Source organism: Manis javanica, chromosome 10 (assembly GCF_040802235.1).
Source record: "Manis javanica isolate MJ-LG chromosome 10, MJ_LKY, whole genome shotgun sequence".
Taxonomy (NCBI): domain Eukaryota; kingdom Metazoa; phylum Chordata; class Mammalia; order Pholidota; family Manidae; genus Manis; species Manis javanica.
The window spans coordinates 105,485,178-105,504,068 of record NC_133165.1 but is presented as its reverse complement, the minus strand read 5'-3'; the positions used below and the strand labels follow the sequence as shown (position 1 = coordinate 105,504,068).

Below are 18,891 nucleotides of genomic sequence, written 5' to 3'. Positions count from 1 at the left end.
TTTACCTATTTTAAAAACCTTTATTCCTTTTCCAGAAATCCAAGAGGTAGTCTACATACCACATGCTCAACAGGTAAACACAAAGGCTGGTGTATTTGTGCAGCCACCAGAGCTGTAGAGGGGAATGTCAGGAATTTTGTTTCAGTCAGTGCATGGCTGTAGCTATACATGGAAAACTGTTTAGGCCAGCTTCTGGTAAATAACTTTTACGATCTTCATTAAGACTCCATTGGTGTGTCTGAGCTCCTGTTCCCAAAAGGACCACTAATAGAGGAGTTTCTTGTATTGCTGAGAACAAGCCTCTCCCGTCTTCCAAATGCTTCATTTACTACAACACAAATAAATAGTTAACTACTAGAACAGAAAACAGACTAAAGTGTAGCAATAAGGTTCTCTACTCTGGGGTGGAAATTTTGCTTATGAAAATATATTTATAAATGGGAAAGGAAGTAACCAACTCAGATCCAAGTTAATGTTCTGAATAAGGTTAATTGTGTTACAAATTGGTCCAGTTTATACTTTGTGTCCTGACCAGCATAGAACTTCTTTGGATTTAGGACCCTTTTTCTACATGGAAGGAGGAACGAGTTAGGAATCGGATAGTGGGGCTATAGGCTCTGTGTTTATATGGTAAACCACACTACCCCAAGGTAATAAATAAGCAGCCAGGATCTCCTGTGGCCCCTTTGGGAAAGCTGGATTTTGTGGAAGGCAGTTGAAAAAAGGCAGAATTATTCACAGTGGGGGAGTGCTGCTTTTTGAGACCATGTTACATTTTCTTCCAGCTTCCCCATAGGATCTTTCAACTTTTAGAATCATCTATGTTTAAAGGATGAAGACAAACTTATCTGTGTACATCTCCAAATTATACTTGATCTTGTCTAGCACATAACAGATGAATGAACACTAGATCTACTTATTCAAGCCACACACTGTATGACAGCCTTTACAGAACTCATTCAGAAAAGGAAAGAAACTAAGAGTCTTACCTGAAGAGACTGTGCTTATATCCCATACCCGAAGCCCCTCTTTCTGACCTCCAAAGGCATAAATAAATGGCAAATCAGGGCAACAAGAAGAACAGAAGAGCACTCCCTAGGGAGAACAGGAACTCAGTGATTTCAATTTTTCCAGAAAGTCCTAGATCCCTACTCCTGTCTATAAGAACCTATGATTTAAATGTTACTCAAAACAACTCACCAACTGTGCTTTCACGCCTCCTGCAGAAAGGTAGTTTAGTGTCAGGTTGGATTAAGTTCGCATAGTGAACGTTCTCAGAGGAAATGTGTACACGCTCTGGTCACTCAGGTTTCTTATTTTCATTAATATCCTATTAGGTCTAACAAGTCTTCCTAATAAGTCTAACCTCAGTATTTCCAGGCACTATTAAATCACTTTGGGCTACTATATAGTAATTTCAGTGTAGTCAGAAGCAGGTACGCAAAGAGGTAGTGATAAACTGATCCTAACAGTTATCGTACCCTAAAGGTTCAAGATTCCCTGGGATGGTCCAGATTTTAGGGTAGAAAAATGTGACCAACTGTGTCCTAGAAAAGTCTCTTCCCACCCTTATTTTTCTTTCCAAGCAACTGTTAGGACAGCTGGAGGGAAAAATCAATGGCTAAAACTGACTAAGCTCAAAATTAACTTCCCCAAGAAACCCAGTCTTTAATGCAGTGATTCCTAGACAAAGCAACAAGTCAAAAACAGAAGAACAAAAAACAAAACAAATATGTACAGGGAGATTCTTACCATTTTCATGTCCCTAGAGTGAACTAGACTTGGTCTATCTCCTAATACATCCCAGATCTTCACATACTTGTCCGCTGATGCAGTCACAAGACACCCTTTGATTTGACTGCTTAGATCAAGACCTAAGAAGATTAGTTCAGAGACTCTCACTTTGAAATACAGATTTATTTCCTACGTTAATAGACATAAAAGAAACACTATTCTTGCTCACCAGAGATTTCATCATTGTGTGCATTAAGTGTGAAAACTGGCTTATCTGAACGTGCATCCAAATTATATACAAAGCCGTCATCAGTACTGGCCTGGAAAGAGTAAAAGGTGAGCAAGGTCATGCTACATGACAATAAAATTTAGCAATGGGTAAACAGTATAATTTATAGTGAAAAATGAGCTACATACCTGACTTACCTGAGGAGCTTATTAAAAATTAACATGGCCATAAACACTTTACTTGTGGATAAGCCAAGTTAGCTCTCACATGGACTGGATGAGAGCTGTGCTACTGTAAGGACTGGGGTCAGATATGGAAGCACCGAGGTGGTCCTTCCACTCCAGGATACACTCTGGAGTGTGGAATTAAAACAGCAGTGTGCTGAGGACAGAGGCGCGGAGAGCAAGGCCACATAGGTGCTGTCGAGAAGAACGCATGGAGGTAAGACTCGGAGGGAGGAGGGAGCAGTGACGATGTCAGGGAAGCCAAGGAAATGGCTTTTGAGGAAGGGAGTGAAGAACGCTGTCAGTATTTTGGCAGAGATTCAATTAAATAAGGACTGACAGGCAGATCCTTGAAAGTGCAGCAGCCCACTATAAGGAAAAGGAGACGGAAGAAGAGAACTCGTCAAGACTGGGGGAAAACAGTACAGGAGAAAGGGAGAACGAAACAGGGAAAGCCGATGGAGTCTGGAAGGCTGGGCCACGGGCGGGACAAAGCAGAAGGGGAGGAAGAGCACATGCTCTGACGGGAGGGGAGGAGGTAAACCATTTTATAATGATCGCTTCTCATTTCCGTCCCTATCTATGATTTTAGTACTGATACTTATTAGCAAATAACCTCAGGAAATACGTGTGCTTGACTGCTGGGAGCCACAGTACAGCACCACATTCAAATACAGCTGATTCGTTTCTCCCGGTAATTGTAAAATGGGACCTGGCACGAGGCGGCTCAGCTGGGGGGCATGCGCCCCCGGGCACAGAGCTGAGATTAAGTGTTCCTAGAATCACTGTTTCAGGAACCTTATTAAAACTGTCCACTTATTTTAAGAAAGCTATTTTTAAAGAACTAAATCCATCATTTACAAAGCAGTACATACTTACTTGAATTGTCCCTTCTAGTGAAAGCTGGGATTTTATTTCTCCATGGGCTGAAATGTCAGTGGAATCTTTGGGCACTACATGGAAAAGTGTCATCCTACAGACATTAGCGTATTTACAGAAAGATCTTATATCTCCTATCTGGGAGACATTGCTATGTTAATAATATTAATAAGCTAGCATTCTTATCACTGGAACTCCATTTAAGAATTAGGATTTAAGTAAGAATATCTTTTTAGACTGATTAACCATTGAAAAGCCAAAAAATATTAACCTTAATATTTCAAAAAAAACACTAATAAAATGATGAAAATCAATAAAGAAAATAAAATGAAGCACATTTGGGATTGGCTGGAAATTAGCACAATTATTTGCATGTTTACTAGTTTTTGTGGCTGATCCATTGTTCTCTTTTAAAAATACCTTTTTTAACCCTAAAATCCAAATACTCACACGGTTAATACAGAAGAGCTTTTCAGATATTCCTTCCATCATAGAATTAAGGAAAATAAGTCATTAGTGGCCTGGAGAAGCAAAACAGTAATATGCAGTCTTACCAGAAAATGACAAGGTGAAAAGTGATTCCAAGTCACTCTCTCAATCTGCCCGCTGAACCGCCACATTCGATGGCTGTCATCTGGACTTCGGCAGTCATACAAAGCCACAGACCTGGACACATTCAGACAAAGTTAGGGTTTTAAGAGTTCAATTCTCCTATACAATAATGAAATGGTAAACAATACTGTGACGTCAAGATCCAATTATTCAAAGCCTGTTTTAATATTCTAAATGCAGAAAAAATGAGTTGCATTTTCACTAATTGGTGGACACTGGCCCTGTCACTTGACGGCACTGGTGGCTCTGGATGTCAGTGGCCTTGACCTTCTTCTCCAGGTGCAATCTTCCACTTACAAGATGACTGCTTTCTAAAAGATGAGGACAATTTCTAATTTTCCTTTCCCCAGTAATGCTCAGAGCCAGATAACCCATGTCTCAGCCATACTTAACTTCTACAAGTACAAGTGGGTTATGTGTTGGGGGAATACTTTTGTATGAATTGTACTTTTGTATGAATCGCAGCTAAAAAGTATAAACACACTTCTTCCAAAGGATAAGGAATCAAAGACTACATGTTGGATTCTGTTTCTACTAGCCAACTCTCTTACCTTCAGACCCAAAAGGAGCAACATATGACTGGACACCCCCTGTGGTGGCCTAATTCTTCACTTCTTCCTATGTCCATGCCCTTTATCAGTGGATGTGGGAATTCTTCCCATAAAGGCAGAGTTCATTTCCCACTCAATGTGATCTGATTTGGCCAAGAAAGTAAGATAAAAGTGTACTAGTTCTGAGCCTAGGTTAAAAAAAGGCCTTGATACCTCTGCTTAAGCTTCTTACCTTGCCAATGAGAACATGTGTGGGCTACCACCCACCTGGCTCCTAACAAGCCAAGATAATCAGAACTACCAGTTGAATCCAGCCTAGATTGGCTCAGTCTTGTGCAGGCATAAATGTTTATTGTTTTAAATCATTAAATTTGGGGATGGCTTGTTTCACAACAATGGCTAACTCATACACCCTCTAAAAATCAAAGTAGTTGCTACCTAGGAGCTACATTATTATAACAGAACCACATTCCCTTACATACTGCAACAACCAGAGTTGAAAAGGACAAATATGTAAAAATTTAAACACATGTACTGCCTCAGTTATACATTCTGTCTGAACATCAAGTGATAGTTTCTTCATTAGTTCAAGAGGATAAAAACAGGAACAGTAATTTCTGAAATGTTTTCTTACTTATCATATGATCCAGAAATCAGAGTTTGTGGTTCAAATGGATGAAACTGAAGAGTCTGGACCTAAAAGGAGGAAACATAAATGAACAGATCCATTTTCTGGTTTTGGTAAAACCATCTAATACTTGGTGAGAATCAATTTGGCAGCATTTCTATGAATTTTTTTCTCTCTGAAATTTAGTACAGCTTGAAGAAACATCCAAAAATAAACATTTTAAAATAAATGTTCACACTTAAAAGACAATATAACATTCTCCTTACTGTGTTTAGCAGAATACATATATTTCCCAAATGTTAAAATATATTCAGAAGAAAACAAGGGAGTGGTCTAACTTATCTGCTCTGTGGGACTGCACATGCTCTGAAGTCCCACAATGTACATCGGCACATTAACTCTGTGTTCTGCAGTAAAAGATCTGTTAAATTCTTTAAGCCCATTTGGTGACTGATATCCCCTCGTTCCTTTTCAGGAGCCTCTGTAAACATGTTACAAAGCGCTAATGTTCCTAGTCACTTCACCTTTCTGCACCCATTTCTGCATCTCTAAGATTGGTAATTTTAACTATCACACAGGGCTCTGTGAAGATCCAGTGAAATAGCACGGCAAGCCCATTGTTGTTCACAAAAAGCCATATCCATATGTAGATGTTTGGGAATATTTGTAGCCAGTATTTGTCCCAGGTTTTTTAGCATCCCTTTTACCCCGAATCACTATACCTTGTCTGTGTGCATGGCAAGGCTGGCTGCTGGCTTCCCCGAGGACATATCCCACAGAATCACGGTGTTGTCAGCTGAGGCACTTGCCAGCACGTTTCTGAGAAAGGGAGGAAACAACTCAGGTTATTTTAAAATATAAATCAAGAGCATTAAATGTAAGAATTCTATTCACAATGACATCAAAAAGAATAAAGTACTCAGGAATAAGTATAACAAGAAATTTAAGGCATATATATTGAAAACTGTAAAAGACTGTTGAAAGAAAGAGTAGATTAACAGAAAAGCCTTACTGATAAAATGAACAGTTAACACATACTGTATGTTGTATTATGTACTACATTCTTAAACCTGAGAAAATGTTTTTTCAAAATATCACAAATCTCCAAAAAATTTTTCTAATACATTTATTGCAAAAAGCTCACCTATAAGAGGACCCACTCAGTTCAAATCTGTGTTGCTCAAGGGTCAACTGTACTGCCATTTACAGACTGAGCTGCAGATTCAAAAAATCCCCTTGAAAATTCCAGCTGACTTTTTTGCAGAAAACCAACAAGTTGTTTTTTAAAATTCATATGGAAATGCAAGGGACCCAGAACAGCCAAAGTAATCTTGAAAAAATAAAATAAAAGAGCAAAGTTGGAAAGCTCAGAGTTCCTGATTTCAAAGCTAACTTAAAAACTACAGTAATCGTAACAATGTGGTACTGGCAAAAGGGCAAACAAGACACAGAGATTACAGAGTAGAGTAAAGAGCCAGGAATAAACTCTCAAAGTTTGGTCACTGGTTTTTAACCCCTGTGCCAAGATTTTTCATTGTTCAATGGGGAAACGAACAGTATTTTCAACAAACTGTTGAGAGACAATTGGATAGCCTCATGCAAAAGAATGAAGTTAGGCCTCTACCTCCAACTATACAAAAAAAGTAATTCAAAATAGATCAGACTTAGTAAACGTAGGAACTAACACTATAAAACTCTCAGAAGAAAACAAGTATAAATCTTCATGACCTTGGGTTAAGCAACTGTTTCTTAAATATGACACCAAGAGCATAAACAAAATAGATAAATGGACATCATAAAAAACTTTTGTGTTCTAAGTGATACCACCAAGAAGCTAAAAAACCCACAGAATGGGAGAATGTATTTGTAAACATATGTCTGATACAGGACTTGTATCTAAAATATATAAAGAACTCTCAACTGAAATAAAAAGGCAAATAACCCAACTAGAACATGTGCAAAGATTCTGAATAGACATTCTCTAAAGAAGATATACAAATGGCTAATGAGCATATGAGAAGATATTCAACACCATTAGTCATTAGGAAATGAAAATTACCACTTCATATGCATAGTATTATAATAATGAAAAAAACAGTTACAAGTATTAGCAAGATGTAGAAAACTGAAACCCTTCTACACTCCTGGTGGGAATGTAAATGGTATAGGCATTACAGTATGACCTAGCAATTATACTCTTTGTTATATATCCAAAAATGAAAACATATGTCCATTAAAAAACTTGTTCACAAATGTTTATACCAGCATTATTCATAATAAGCAAAAGTGAACCAAGTGTACATTAACTGGTAAATGGATACACACAATGTGGTATGTCTATACAAGAGAGTATTATTCAGCAATGAAAAGGAATGATGTACTGATTGATACACGCTACAGCATGGATGGACCTTAAAAACATTATGTTGAACAACAGAACCCAGACACAGAAGGCCACAAATTGTATGATTCCCTTTCTAGGAAATGTCCAGAATAGACAAATTCATACAAACAGTGTAGATTAGTGGTTGCCAAGGGCTGGAAGTATAGGAGAATGAGGAGTGACTGCTAATGGGTATGGACTGCTTTTTGGACTGATGAAAATATTATGGAACTAAATAGTGGTAAAAGTTGCACAACTATGTGAATACACTAAAAACCACCAAATTGTACATTTTTAAAGAGTGAACTTTATGATGATGTGAATTTATATCTCAACTGTTTAAAAAAAAAGGATTAAATACTATTGACAGGAAGAAACCATATGCGTACCTCTTAGGGATCAAGCGCCACTAATGTACTGCAACAGAACACAGGCTTTAGAGCCCAGAAACCCTGAAATGGTTTATTGGTGTTGCTACTTATTAGTTATAGGATTTAAAAGTAATAAATCTCTTGCCCACCAATGAGAATAAAACCAACCTCAAAAGGTTGCTAGGCAAGTACCTACCTGGCTGAGTGACCAGAATGTAATAGGATCCTGATAAATATTAGCTGCCTGCCTTTTCTCCTTGTAAAATTATACTCCTGAAATTGAAAACTCATTCAACATCTAGCTTTAAAATGGCTTGATCCAGAATCAAGTCATTAGTATAGTAATTTTGTGGGGGGAGGAGGTTCAGAAAATGAATATACTGTCAAAATGCTGATGAGTTCATTTTTGGATATTATTTACTCAAGAACTTACTACCATTATTCAAACTACTCTCAGTTTTATAACTCACATTTTAGTAATACATGTGACATCTCTTAGGATCATGTATATTCATATCATGCTAGGTTTTTTCTCAATGAATTTCAAGGCTTCTACCATTAACTTCCACAAACAGGGTGTAATGTGTTAAGTCCTTCTTTTGCATTTCATTGATTTAAGTGTTAAATTCCCAAAAGTGATTTACATGCACTGTCTGCCAACAGTAAAGAGTTAAAATTTCACAGTACATTTTCATCCACAGTACATTTGTTGTTACCAAAACATCTGAGATTCCCCCACATTAAACCTCTTAATGTATGAAGCTTAAAAATAAAAAAAACTTCTGAACACTACACCTCCAAGAATACTCCAACACAAGCCTGAATTAGCAAAGAACATGCACTTTGTTACTGGGAGCATTTCACTAGAAACCAAGGTTCCCACTACTAACAACGTCAACATGTTATTCCTCACCACAATCCCACGCTCTACACACCAGAATGTGGGAAATGTTTTAGAGCATTCTATACCTTTTCAATAACAAAAGGGGAAAGGAGGACCAAGGTTTAAAGCAACATGGGGAGAAATAAGAGTTAAGGAACAAAGAAATGTATGGCAGACAGACATGAATGCAGATGCGGCAGGACAGGAGTGCAGTGCTGTTAAGTGTCTACCTGGATCTAGGGCTGGAGGCTGGGGAAGGGAACTGACCAATCTGCTGGTGTACTGCTGAGGGGTTATTCTGTTAGAAGTAACTTTTGGTTACTTACAATTAACAGTTATTATATGGTAATTTAGTATAGGTAATTATTGTGACAATTCAGATTCCTAAATAAGAGCAGGTTCCCTGAAGCATGGTACACTCATTATTAGATCTCTTATTCATTTGCCCATTAGGACTATGCCCAATACACACAAAATACAAACAACTGATATAGCCTGGCAGCATCAGATTCAACTGGAGAAGCCTAAAAACAAAAACAAAAAACCCAACAGATTCTTGGGTCCCTACTTCAGACCTACTGACTCAGTCTTGGGGGGGATTAGAGCACAGGAACTTGGATTTTAAAGGGTTACCCAGGAAATTCTGATTTTCAGTAAGTTTGGGAATTACTAACCTAAATAACTTTCCAAGGTCCATTTCCCCAAAGGGCTGTAGCTCTGCAGAGGTCTGAACACAAGAAGACAGGATACCCTTTGGTGGCTAATACTCAGGGATGCTTCCTTCATGCTCACCAAGTACCCACTGTCATAGAAACACTGAGCAAACGTGCCTTGCATAATCAGTTTGTTCTTACCTGCCAAATAAGACATATTCAACCTAATGCCTAACCTTCCTTACCTTACAAAGCAACTATGCTATCAGGAAAATGGACTTTTGAGGGTAATTGTCATGTAAGGGTAAGTATAAAGAATCTGTGGATGACACGTGCAAAAGAATGAAGTTGAACCCTAATCTCATACCACATACAAAAATTAACTCAAAATGGATCAAAGACCTAAACGTAACAGCTAAAGCTATAAAAGTCTTAGAGGAAAAGCTTCATGATAATGGATTTGACAATGATTTCTTGGATATAAAACTAAATGCACAGGCAAGAAAAAAATAAACTGGGCATCAAAATTAAAAACTTTTGTGTAAAGGACACAAAGAACTGTTAATAGTTTTTAACAGGCTTAAAGGGAACCCATGGAATGGGGGAAAGTATTTGCAAATCATAAATCTGATAAGGGATTAATACTCAGAATATATAAAGAACTCCTACAATTCAGCAACAAAAAAACAACCCAATTCAAAATTGAGCAAAGGACTTGAATAGACATTTCTCTAAAGATAAACAAATGGCTAATAACCACGTGAAAAGAAATGCAAATCAAAACTACAGTGAGACACCACTTCACACCTATTTGTGATGGCTATTATAAAAAAACAAAAATAGTAACAAGTGTTGTCACAGATGTGCAGAAGTTGGAACCCTTCAGCACTGCAAAATAGTGCAAATGCTTTAGAAAACACTATGGTGGATCCTCAAAAAGGTAGAAATAGAATTACCATATGATCTAGCAATTCCACTTCCAGCTGTATACTCAAAAGAATTCAGTGCAGGGACCAGAAACAGTTGTACACTTACGTTCTTCACAGCTATGTGAATAATAGCAGCATTATTTGTAATAGCTAAGAGGTGGAAGCAACCTAGGTGTCCACTGACGGATAAAAGAATACTATTTATACATATAATGGAGTATCATTCAGGCTTAAAAAGGAAATCCTGCCACATGCTAAAACACGGATGAACATGTGATTCCTACTTATATGAGACAACTGGAGGAGTCAATTCAGAAACAGAAAGTAGAATGGTGGTTACTAGGGTCTGGGGAGAAGGGGGTGTGGGGAGTTGTTGTTTAATGTGTACAGAGTTCCAGTTTTGGAAAATAAAAAATTCTGGAACTGGATGGTGGTGATGGCTGCACAACAATGTCCACTGAACTGTACACCTGAAGATGGGTAAAATGGTAAAAATTTATGTTATGTATATTTTACCACATTATTAAGTAAAAAAAAATGAGGATAAGATTTTGTGAAAACAAAATGAAGTGAGAAAAATATGTTCTGTGAGGAAGCAATTTGGCACCACTGACACTGGAATACCCGCGTTTTCCCAGCAGTAGTGGACAGGAGGGCGTTTGGTCATCAAATGAGTAACAAGCACCTATTAAGTGAAGAGCTGGCCTGGGATGGGGAATGCAAGGACAGACAGCAGAGCTCCTGCCTGCAAGCAACACATATTATGCAGGAAAGGAAAATAAGATATGGACAGAGACCCACAACACACAATGGACAAAGACAGGTGTAGGCATGAGGTAAGATCACAGTGGTTAGTCTTTAACAATCCTTCAAATGTTACTGTTAATGTTCTTCATACCTGATTAGCTTATTCCAAGAAAGGTCCAGGACAGCATCCGTATGCCCTTCTGCTGGAGAGTTCTGTAATAATTGTTTAATTTAATTATTTTTTGTATCAAAGTCTCCCCCCAAAAATAAAATTTATATTAATTTGAAAGATTCTTTAACTCTTAGGATTATTATTTTGAGCTTACGCAAACTTGCTGAAGACCTACAGAAAGAAATACCTTGTCTCACTGTTACTTTAGGGATCTGTGATAAATGCTCTCTACAGAGAAGCAACTATAGTAGTTCTTAATATAGGTGCAATAATTCTACAAATATGAGTCCTCCCCACACCCCAAAAACTTAAAAGCTACAGGAATTAAGGCATGGATATTTAGACTTCAACACACTGAAGGCTAAATAGAAATTCTTTTTAATAAGTTCAAAACTAGCCTAATTAGTGTGAATAGTTACTATAAAGGAAGATCATGACCTAAGAGTAAACTGTTCTGTGTAGTGTCAACGCAGGTGTGATGCAGAGATCAAATTTTCCTTCAACTTTTTGAAACCAAAGACTATAGTAACTCATACCTACTTGTTCTATTCTATCTAACTGAAAAACTATATCTTCCTCCCAATGTAAACTTATCTCTCTTTATTATGAGTTTAAACATCTATTAACTTGTTTACCTTCTTTCCTTTCTTTTTCTTCTTTTTTGACAGCTTACTTCCAAGTGTGAAGACTGGCTCTAAGGAGTCAACTATATCAAGGTCCCACACTTCAATAACAGGAGTCATGTTTCCTATGGCAATATAATTTCCTACAGGAGGAAATGATGTGCTTATGATTTTAAGAAACAAAATGAAATACATTACACTGTTGACTAGACAGTGGCTTAGAGCAGTTTCCCTCAAACTCTCACATGCATGCGCATAACTGAACACTGTTAAATACAGATCTGTTTCAGGAGGTCTTAGGTGGGGCCCCAAGTCTGCATGTCTAACCAGCTCCCAGGTGGTGCCAATGCTCTGCTGCCAGTCCTGGGACAGTGTGAGCAGCATGGACTTTGGTCCCACAGTCCTCACTAAGGTAATGAGAACAGAAATCCCCTTCTGCCTTCAGTGGCTGTTGTGAGGATGAGAGTATGATCAGATCATGAGTGTGAACAAGCTTTGCAAATGAAATGTAAGGCCAGTTACCAGATTTTACCCTTAAGAAGCAGGATAGGGCAATCAATAGTGTGCAGCGGTGGCTAAAAAGACTAACGTAAGAACCTAATTCTCTCTTCATTTTGGTTTTACTTGATGCTTTCTGAAAAGCGTCATACCACTGAACTCTGGCTGATAACATCAGCCACATCATGCTATTTTACACTGGATTTTGGTGACACCTTCACAGTTCTGCAGCCCGAAATGCATTCAGACCTTGTCCTTCTGCCTGTCCGAAGTCTGGAGACATACAGACTCCAAAAATTTAAGTGATTGTGTTTTAAGAACTGTATAACTAATTTCATAAAATAACATTATAACTTAAAACATCAACAATTCTGAGAACATTCATACAGAATATGTAACTTATGTAGCTAGGAAAAAAACACGCAGGACTGGGAACTACTGAGCAATCTTATGTTTTCTAATTACCAGTAGAATCGTCTGGGCTGGGATCAAAATTTAGCCATTCCACAGTCAGAGGGTATGCAGACAACAGTATATCATGGTGTACATAAAAAGAATCTTCTTCTTGATTATAAACTGAAAAGATTCGGAAAAGAGACTTTATTAAACCTACAGGAGTTACATGCTTAAAGACACGTATTTGATGATAATGAGATTCCAAAACCGTTACTGCTAAGCAAGAATTTTGCAGGTCTAATATATTCCTATCACCTGGTATGCCCCCAAGGGGAACATGCACACTGAGAACTGACATCTGCCCGAATACTCCATCTGTATTCTCAGTGGCTAAAATGTGCCTATGTTCCTGTAAATCAGTTACAGAAAACAAATATTCATAAGGAGTACTTCATTATTATTTTATCTTTTAAAGGTCTATTCTGGTTTTAAGTCAAGAACAAAAACAACAGCACTGGAAAGAAATAACTTATATGTGGATATCAAATGCTTGTCAAACACTTTTTTAATATTAAAAAATTTATGAAGACCAAAGTTTATGTAAAGAAAGCTCTTGAGAACATTCTTTTTGGAATATGGCAACTAAAGAATCAGCTTTTTATCATCACAGTTATAATGTTAAGGAGCAAAAATAAAAGTGAAACAATGATAAAACAGTGCAAATAATCAGAAATTTTTCCTCATAAAAAAGTATGCTTTTTTATTAGAAAGAAGCAATGTTAAGATAGGAAAAGGACTTTTTAAAAAAAATTCCTTAGACGTCTGCATCTGGGATAGCTCCTGTGATCAGCAGATTCCATGTAATGTTCTATCACATCATTTTACAATGAGAATCCATGTTTAAAATGATTAGTCTGTGTTCCTAAAGAACCTCCATGGTCAATGAACTGCTTACATTTTAAATAAAAATGATGATGCTTTAAAACAATCTTAACTATATCAGATCAATATTTAGATCAGCTTTACAATGAGATTTTGAAATTATTTTTGAATAGAGATATTCCATAATTTGGATATTATTCATAATTTGGATATTCACACTAAAGCAAAATAAAGTATATCTTTTGGGACCTAACTTGGAGGTAAGAATATAACTGCTTTAATTTCGCAACTCCTCTGATATTCACCAAATTCAAAGGAAGGATTATAGTAACTTTTCACATGAGAATGTATAAAAATCAATAATAACTGTAAGAGTTTCAGTTTTTTGAAATTAGCAATGGTCTTTTAAAAATGTCACCAACATGGTTTTCATTTGACGTATGTAAAAAAAAAAAGATAATTAGGAGAATAACTTCACATTAAGGCATCTGTTATTTAAAGCCTTTTTGATTTTATAAAGCCCAGTAGGCCGTGGGATAAAAATGGCTTAACCTATAGGCTTCCTGCAGACTGTGAAAGTTATAGAAATCAGAGCTAATAAATGGAGTAAGTGACAAAGCAAACTAGGAGATGCCAATCAACATTACACCCAGAGGTTTTAACTTTCAAACTGTGCAACTGTGTTTCCTATAATAAAAGGCCTTAGCCTACAAAAAGTCTCAGCTAAGCAGAAAAAATTAGAACCTTAGGTGACTTCAGATATACAACCTACTTTAATTCACTCGGTAAATACCTACTAAACATAAAAAAAAAATGCCTTAGCCTAATAACAATCTCTAAAGCTTCAAAATTTTAGGACGGATGAAGATTGTTGGGGAAGGAGAGTATATGGGCAAGGATGGACTTGTCTGAGGATGTGTGGAGAGAGGAAAGGGCAAGACAAAGAAAAGGGAAAATCTAGAGGCAGATATTCCAGACATCTTGAAGGTCTATTTTAAAGAAAACTCACTTAATGTTTGTTGAATTAATATTAACAGTAAAATATACCTGATTTAAAAATTAAAAAAAAAAGAAAAATTCAAACAGTGCCTACTTCAGAATCCAAGCACTCACCTCTGGCTGTGGCAGACATCTCCCAAACTGGGAAAGGGGATCAAGGTGTTTTGGATCCTAAAGACAAAGGTAGGCCTGCCTCTGCACTGAATTTTTACATAGAAACTAAAATATTATGCAAAAGGGAAAATTACCTGAAATGATTCTGTGAAAAAGCAGGATAAAAACCTGCCTATTGTGTATAATCTTCCCTATATAAAGAAAAAGCAGCCAGGAAAGGGACTGGAGTAAAAATCCAGGGTAACAAGTTACCTCAGGGTAATAGGATTACAGTTTTTTGGGGTTTTTTTGCCTTTTTATGTGGGGGAAAAAGTGACCAACTGACAAAAGCCACTATAACTTTCCAGGATACCTACTTCCATAAAGTCAGACACTAAAGTGACCTATCAGACTAAATGTGCTCAGGCACAATAACCAGAAATCTACACGTAGACTGTGTAGAATTTAGCCACGCAACCAACTTAAATGGGCTACAGCAGGATCTGGTGCCTAAAAAGTCATAATAGTAACTCTCATGTGTGGAGAGGATATTATTATTTTAATATCACTTAAATAGAGAATCTTTCAGTAAGGGATACAGTTCACCTACCATATACCTCTAAATTGCACTGGTCCTGTTCAGCTCTGCCACAGACTATGAGATTGTCACTGGGCTTAATTAAGAAATCGTCACGTTCATATTGCTCCTAGGTGAAGAGAAAAAAGTAATGGACTAGAAGCAGATATTTGGTAAGATTTTTTCCAACACTTAGGGAGCATAATTAGAAAAGCCATGTAAATGTTTACCGTATCTTTCAGAGTAACATAAGGATCTTGATCATTACTCCCATAAACTGTAAGACCCAAGAGAGATTCACCAAGAGTTTCCGTATCTACAAGAATTCATAAACGTAAATGAGTAAAGCAGTCATTTTGACAAAAGCATTTTTTCCTAAAGCATCCCATGTTTAGACTTAGATCCAACTGTCTATTTCATAATTAATTCTGGATTATCCAAGTTGGGAAAGAAAACAGTGGGTAATAGTAAACAGGGATTTAAAAGCTATATTTGACCTTGGAATGCATATCTGATAGTTTTGGAATTCACAATCTTCCAATAAAAGAATTAAATCAAACTGTCAAACTCCCTTTTAGAAAATATTACAATTCTATTCAGTCTCTAGCTTGCACCTTGTAATCATCATTCAGAAATGGTAGAGAGGTGGCCCTAAGGACCTGGAAATAAATTACCCTAAAACACTGGAATCAACACAGACTAAATAAGGGTTTCCTGGTCAAATAAAGTTTGACTTTACTGCGTCTGCCCACACCCTAAACCAGATTACTTGACTGACCTAAAGGACAACAAAATCTGAGAGTAACACTTCGGATCATTAGAAGCATGATCTAATGCACTGAGTTTGTGCTTAAAAACCAGTAGAGGTGAGTGAACTCAAACCTGGGTCGCCGTCCTCATCATATTTATCTAAGTCGTACTCCGCCAGCTCATCACCGTCCAGTGTCCTATCGTCCTCCGGATCGCCATCCTCTAGGGGCTCCCTTGGTCGTGCCTGGGTACGTGCACTCCGCATGCCCTCTTCTGAAGGATCGCCTGCTTCCTCTTCATCACTACCTCCTTCGTCTCTAAGAGAAAAACCACCCAAATGCTGCCATTCAAAGACAAGACCACCTTGTCATCATTATCTAAGATTTACATCCCATCTGGACTTCACTACAGACATCAACATTCCTAAACTTACTGTAATTTCTCTTTTGCTTCAGCAATGAGACGTTTCACTTCTTCTTTACTAAGCTCTACCTGTAAGATAGCAAATATTTCATTACAAGATAGTTAAGGAAATGTCTCTGAATTAAAAAGAAATTTGCAAACTAATGTAAAGAATAACTTCAAGACATCAATAATCAAACCGAGACTCTCTAAATTTAACCTAAATGGAGTTTTCACAGGTCCTTACAATTAAGATCCCTTCCCACCTGAAACCGTTAAAGTCTCTCTCTCTCCAGTCTTTTCAAAAGACTTGTACCAACTGGCCTCTATGGTAGCCCATTGCATTTTCTTCCAATACTCTGACTCCTTCACTGCTCCCCATTTTCTCTGTGGGTAATCCTAAACAAACCACCCTGGCCCTGGTCCTCTGCTCTCTTCCAGAGGTATCTGGAAGGTATTCACTGCCAGGTATTCATGCATCATTCTGTTACTTTCTTGCAAAGTTCACTTAGCCTCAAGACTGAAACAACCACCTCTGCACTGATTACTCCGAACTCTCCCTTCTCTAGCCCTCCAGGTCCATTTTTCCACTTGCTCTGAAGACTCTCCACTTGGACATTCTGTTCAAAATTGAAGTCATTTTTTTTGCTTCAAAACTGGCATGACTTCACTTAATCACTGCTTCAGTACCCTTTAAAACACTTCTATCACTGTTGAACTGCAAGCTCCTGAAGGCAGAAACCCACTTGTCATTTTGAGCTTAAGCACACAGTTCAGTGCTCAGCTCATAGCAGCGATGCTTCATGAGGGATGATGAATCAATCACCCAGTTTGTACTCTAGTAATCTGGAAACCCTGAGGGATAACATGCCCTAGTTGGACCGTTCTGGAAACGAAGGTTCTTAAATTTTATTAAAAGAAACTTGTTCTTCCAATTTCTCTTATTGGTCTGAGTTTTCCTTTCTGGGATTTTATAAATTTAATCTCTTTTTCCTATAAACTCTTTAAGCAGTGGTTCTCAAACTTGTCTGCACATCAGAGTCACATGGGAGATCTTTTAATAATTTCAGGCTATGCTCCAGACCAGTTAAATCACAGTACTTGGGAGCAGTAATAGTCGTATTTTTTGAAGTTTCCTAAGTGGCTCCAATCTGCAGACATGTTTGGAAATCACTATCTTCAAGTATCTGAAAGGCTGTATGTCCTTTTTAAATAACTGTGCCTCTTTCAATAGTTTTAAATTGCAGGTAATTTCCTGTCCCAAGTCTCTATGTGTAAGCATTGAGCATCTACGGTGAGCCAAACATGGGGCAACTAGTGAATAAAGTATAGTCTGTGCCCTGGCGGAATTTACATCAACTGGGGCTATTCCAACCCCTCATTCCTGTTAACTTCGTATCACAGCCTCTTACACTCCCACCTTTCTATCCCTGTCCTCATTGGATCAATTACATTCAAACCAACACGGCGCCCCCTTGCACATGTCAACCCCAAAGAGGCAAGGGCTTTTTCTGTTTTGTTTAAATGCCAGGCACGCAGAAAGCACTTAGTATCTGTTGAATAACTTATCTTTACCTCTGCCATAGCGTCACTCTCTAATTCCCGTAGGCTTTCCCCTCGTAATGCCTCAAGTTTACCTCCCATCCCCAATGCCACATCAACATCTAACTTGGACTACGGCAAGAAATTTCTAATTCATCCCAGCCTCACGACATCGTAGTCTCGACAACAGTTCCTCTACACTATGGCTTTCATCTCTTTACTCTTCCGAACACCGAGCACAGGAGTGGGAAGTGGAGTTTCACATGGGTGCTTCCCTCTCCCGTTATGCTTGAAAACGCACTGGGGTGTGGGCAAAGCAGTCGTGTTGTCCAGAAGGCTTTGGGGAAATCTCCCACTCCGAACAGCACCCGGCCCCTGTCCTGCCAGTGCGGTCCGTGCGTGCGCTAACTGCGGGGTGGGCTCGGCTTGGGGGAAGGTCCGTGAGAGGGCGCGGCCCCTGACTCCCCAGGCCCTCGGGGCCGCAGCTCCAGTCACGACAACCGGGCCAAAGCCGGCCCCACACCAGCCGCCAGTCATACCAGCCCGGCCAGGGCCGCGTGTTCGCGGTCCAGGTTCCCCGGCGGGGCTCACCGAGGATGCCGCAAAGAGGCCGCTCCCCTACCTCCGAGTGACCAGGTCTCACCTTGTCTGGCGTCTCTTTGGCCACGCCGCAGCGGACCCAGGCCACGCACGTCACCTGGCGGCTGCGGTTCATGATTCTCAGCTCAAGGACGCCTCACAGCCCCAGTGGAACCGGACACCAGCAAGCCTCCGGGCCTCACGCCCCGGGACGAGCACGGGGCGGCTCCCTAGGCAGAGCGCAGGCGCGGGGCCTAATTCCTGCGGCGTGGCGCCTGCGTATGACGTCATTTCAAGGCGCCCAATGGGAAAGGTCGGAGGACTGGAAGCGGAAGCAGCGGGGCAAGGAAACCACGTGGGGTGGGTTGTTAAGGGTGTGATGCGAATAGTCTTTTCGGACCTGTACCGCCTGCGGCGGTGTCTGTGAGCTTCTTGTAGGCAATAAAGTTGCAACTGGGGAGGGAGTCAGAGGGAGATTTCCACCAAACATTAGTTTGCTTGCAGTTCCATAGATTTAAAGCTGGCAAATGTTAGAGGTTCATGGGTTTTTGTTTT

General features: G+C 38.9%; 1 protein-coding gene across 1 annotated transcript; it reads right to left on the bottom strand.

Moving 5' to 3' along the window:
* On the bottom strand, positions 1–18,595 carry PWP1 (PWP1 homolog, endonuclein). The gene is made up of 15 exons (XM_017664103.3): positions 18,401–18,595; positions 16,247–16,305; positions 15,946–16,130; positions 15,294–15,379; positions 15,097–15,193; positions 12,582–12,692; positions 11,631–11,761; positions 10,975–11,036; positions 5,580–5,676; positions 4,864–4,925; positions 3,621–3,732; positions 1,964–2,054; positions 1,753–1,874; positions 990–1,095; positions 1–328 (listed from the first exon to the last, which is right to left on the bottom strand). Exons 1-15 carry the CDS (start codon positions 18,470–18,472, stop codon positions 219–221), a joined length of 1,503 nt encoding a protein of 500 aa, XP_017519592.3. The 5' UTR covers positions 18,473–18,595; the 3' UTR covers positions 1–218.
* Between the last annotated feature and the right edge of the window lie 296 nt (positions 18,596–18,891).

Bases quoted from the DNA above. Each gene is read 5' to 3' on its own strand.
- PWP1 (XM_017664103.3), bottom strand. From the start codon at position 18,472: ATGAACCGCAGCCGCCAGGTGACGTGCGTGGCCTGGGTCCGCTGCGGC. The intron at 15,194-15,293 runs GTAAACATTTAC...CTCTTCACCTAG, and splicing joins ATGTTACTCTGAAAGATACG to GAGCAATATGAACGTGACGA. The intron at 329-989 runs GTAAGACTCTTA...TTTGTGTTGTAG, and splicing joins TATAAGCACAGTCTCTTCAG to TAAATGAAGCATTTGGAAGA.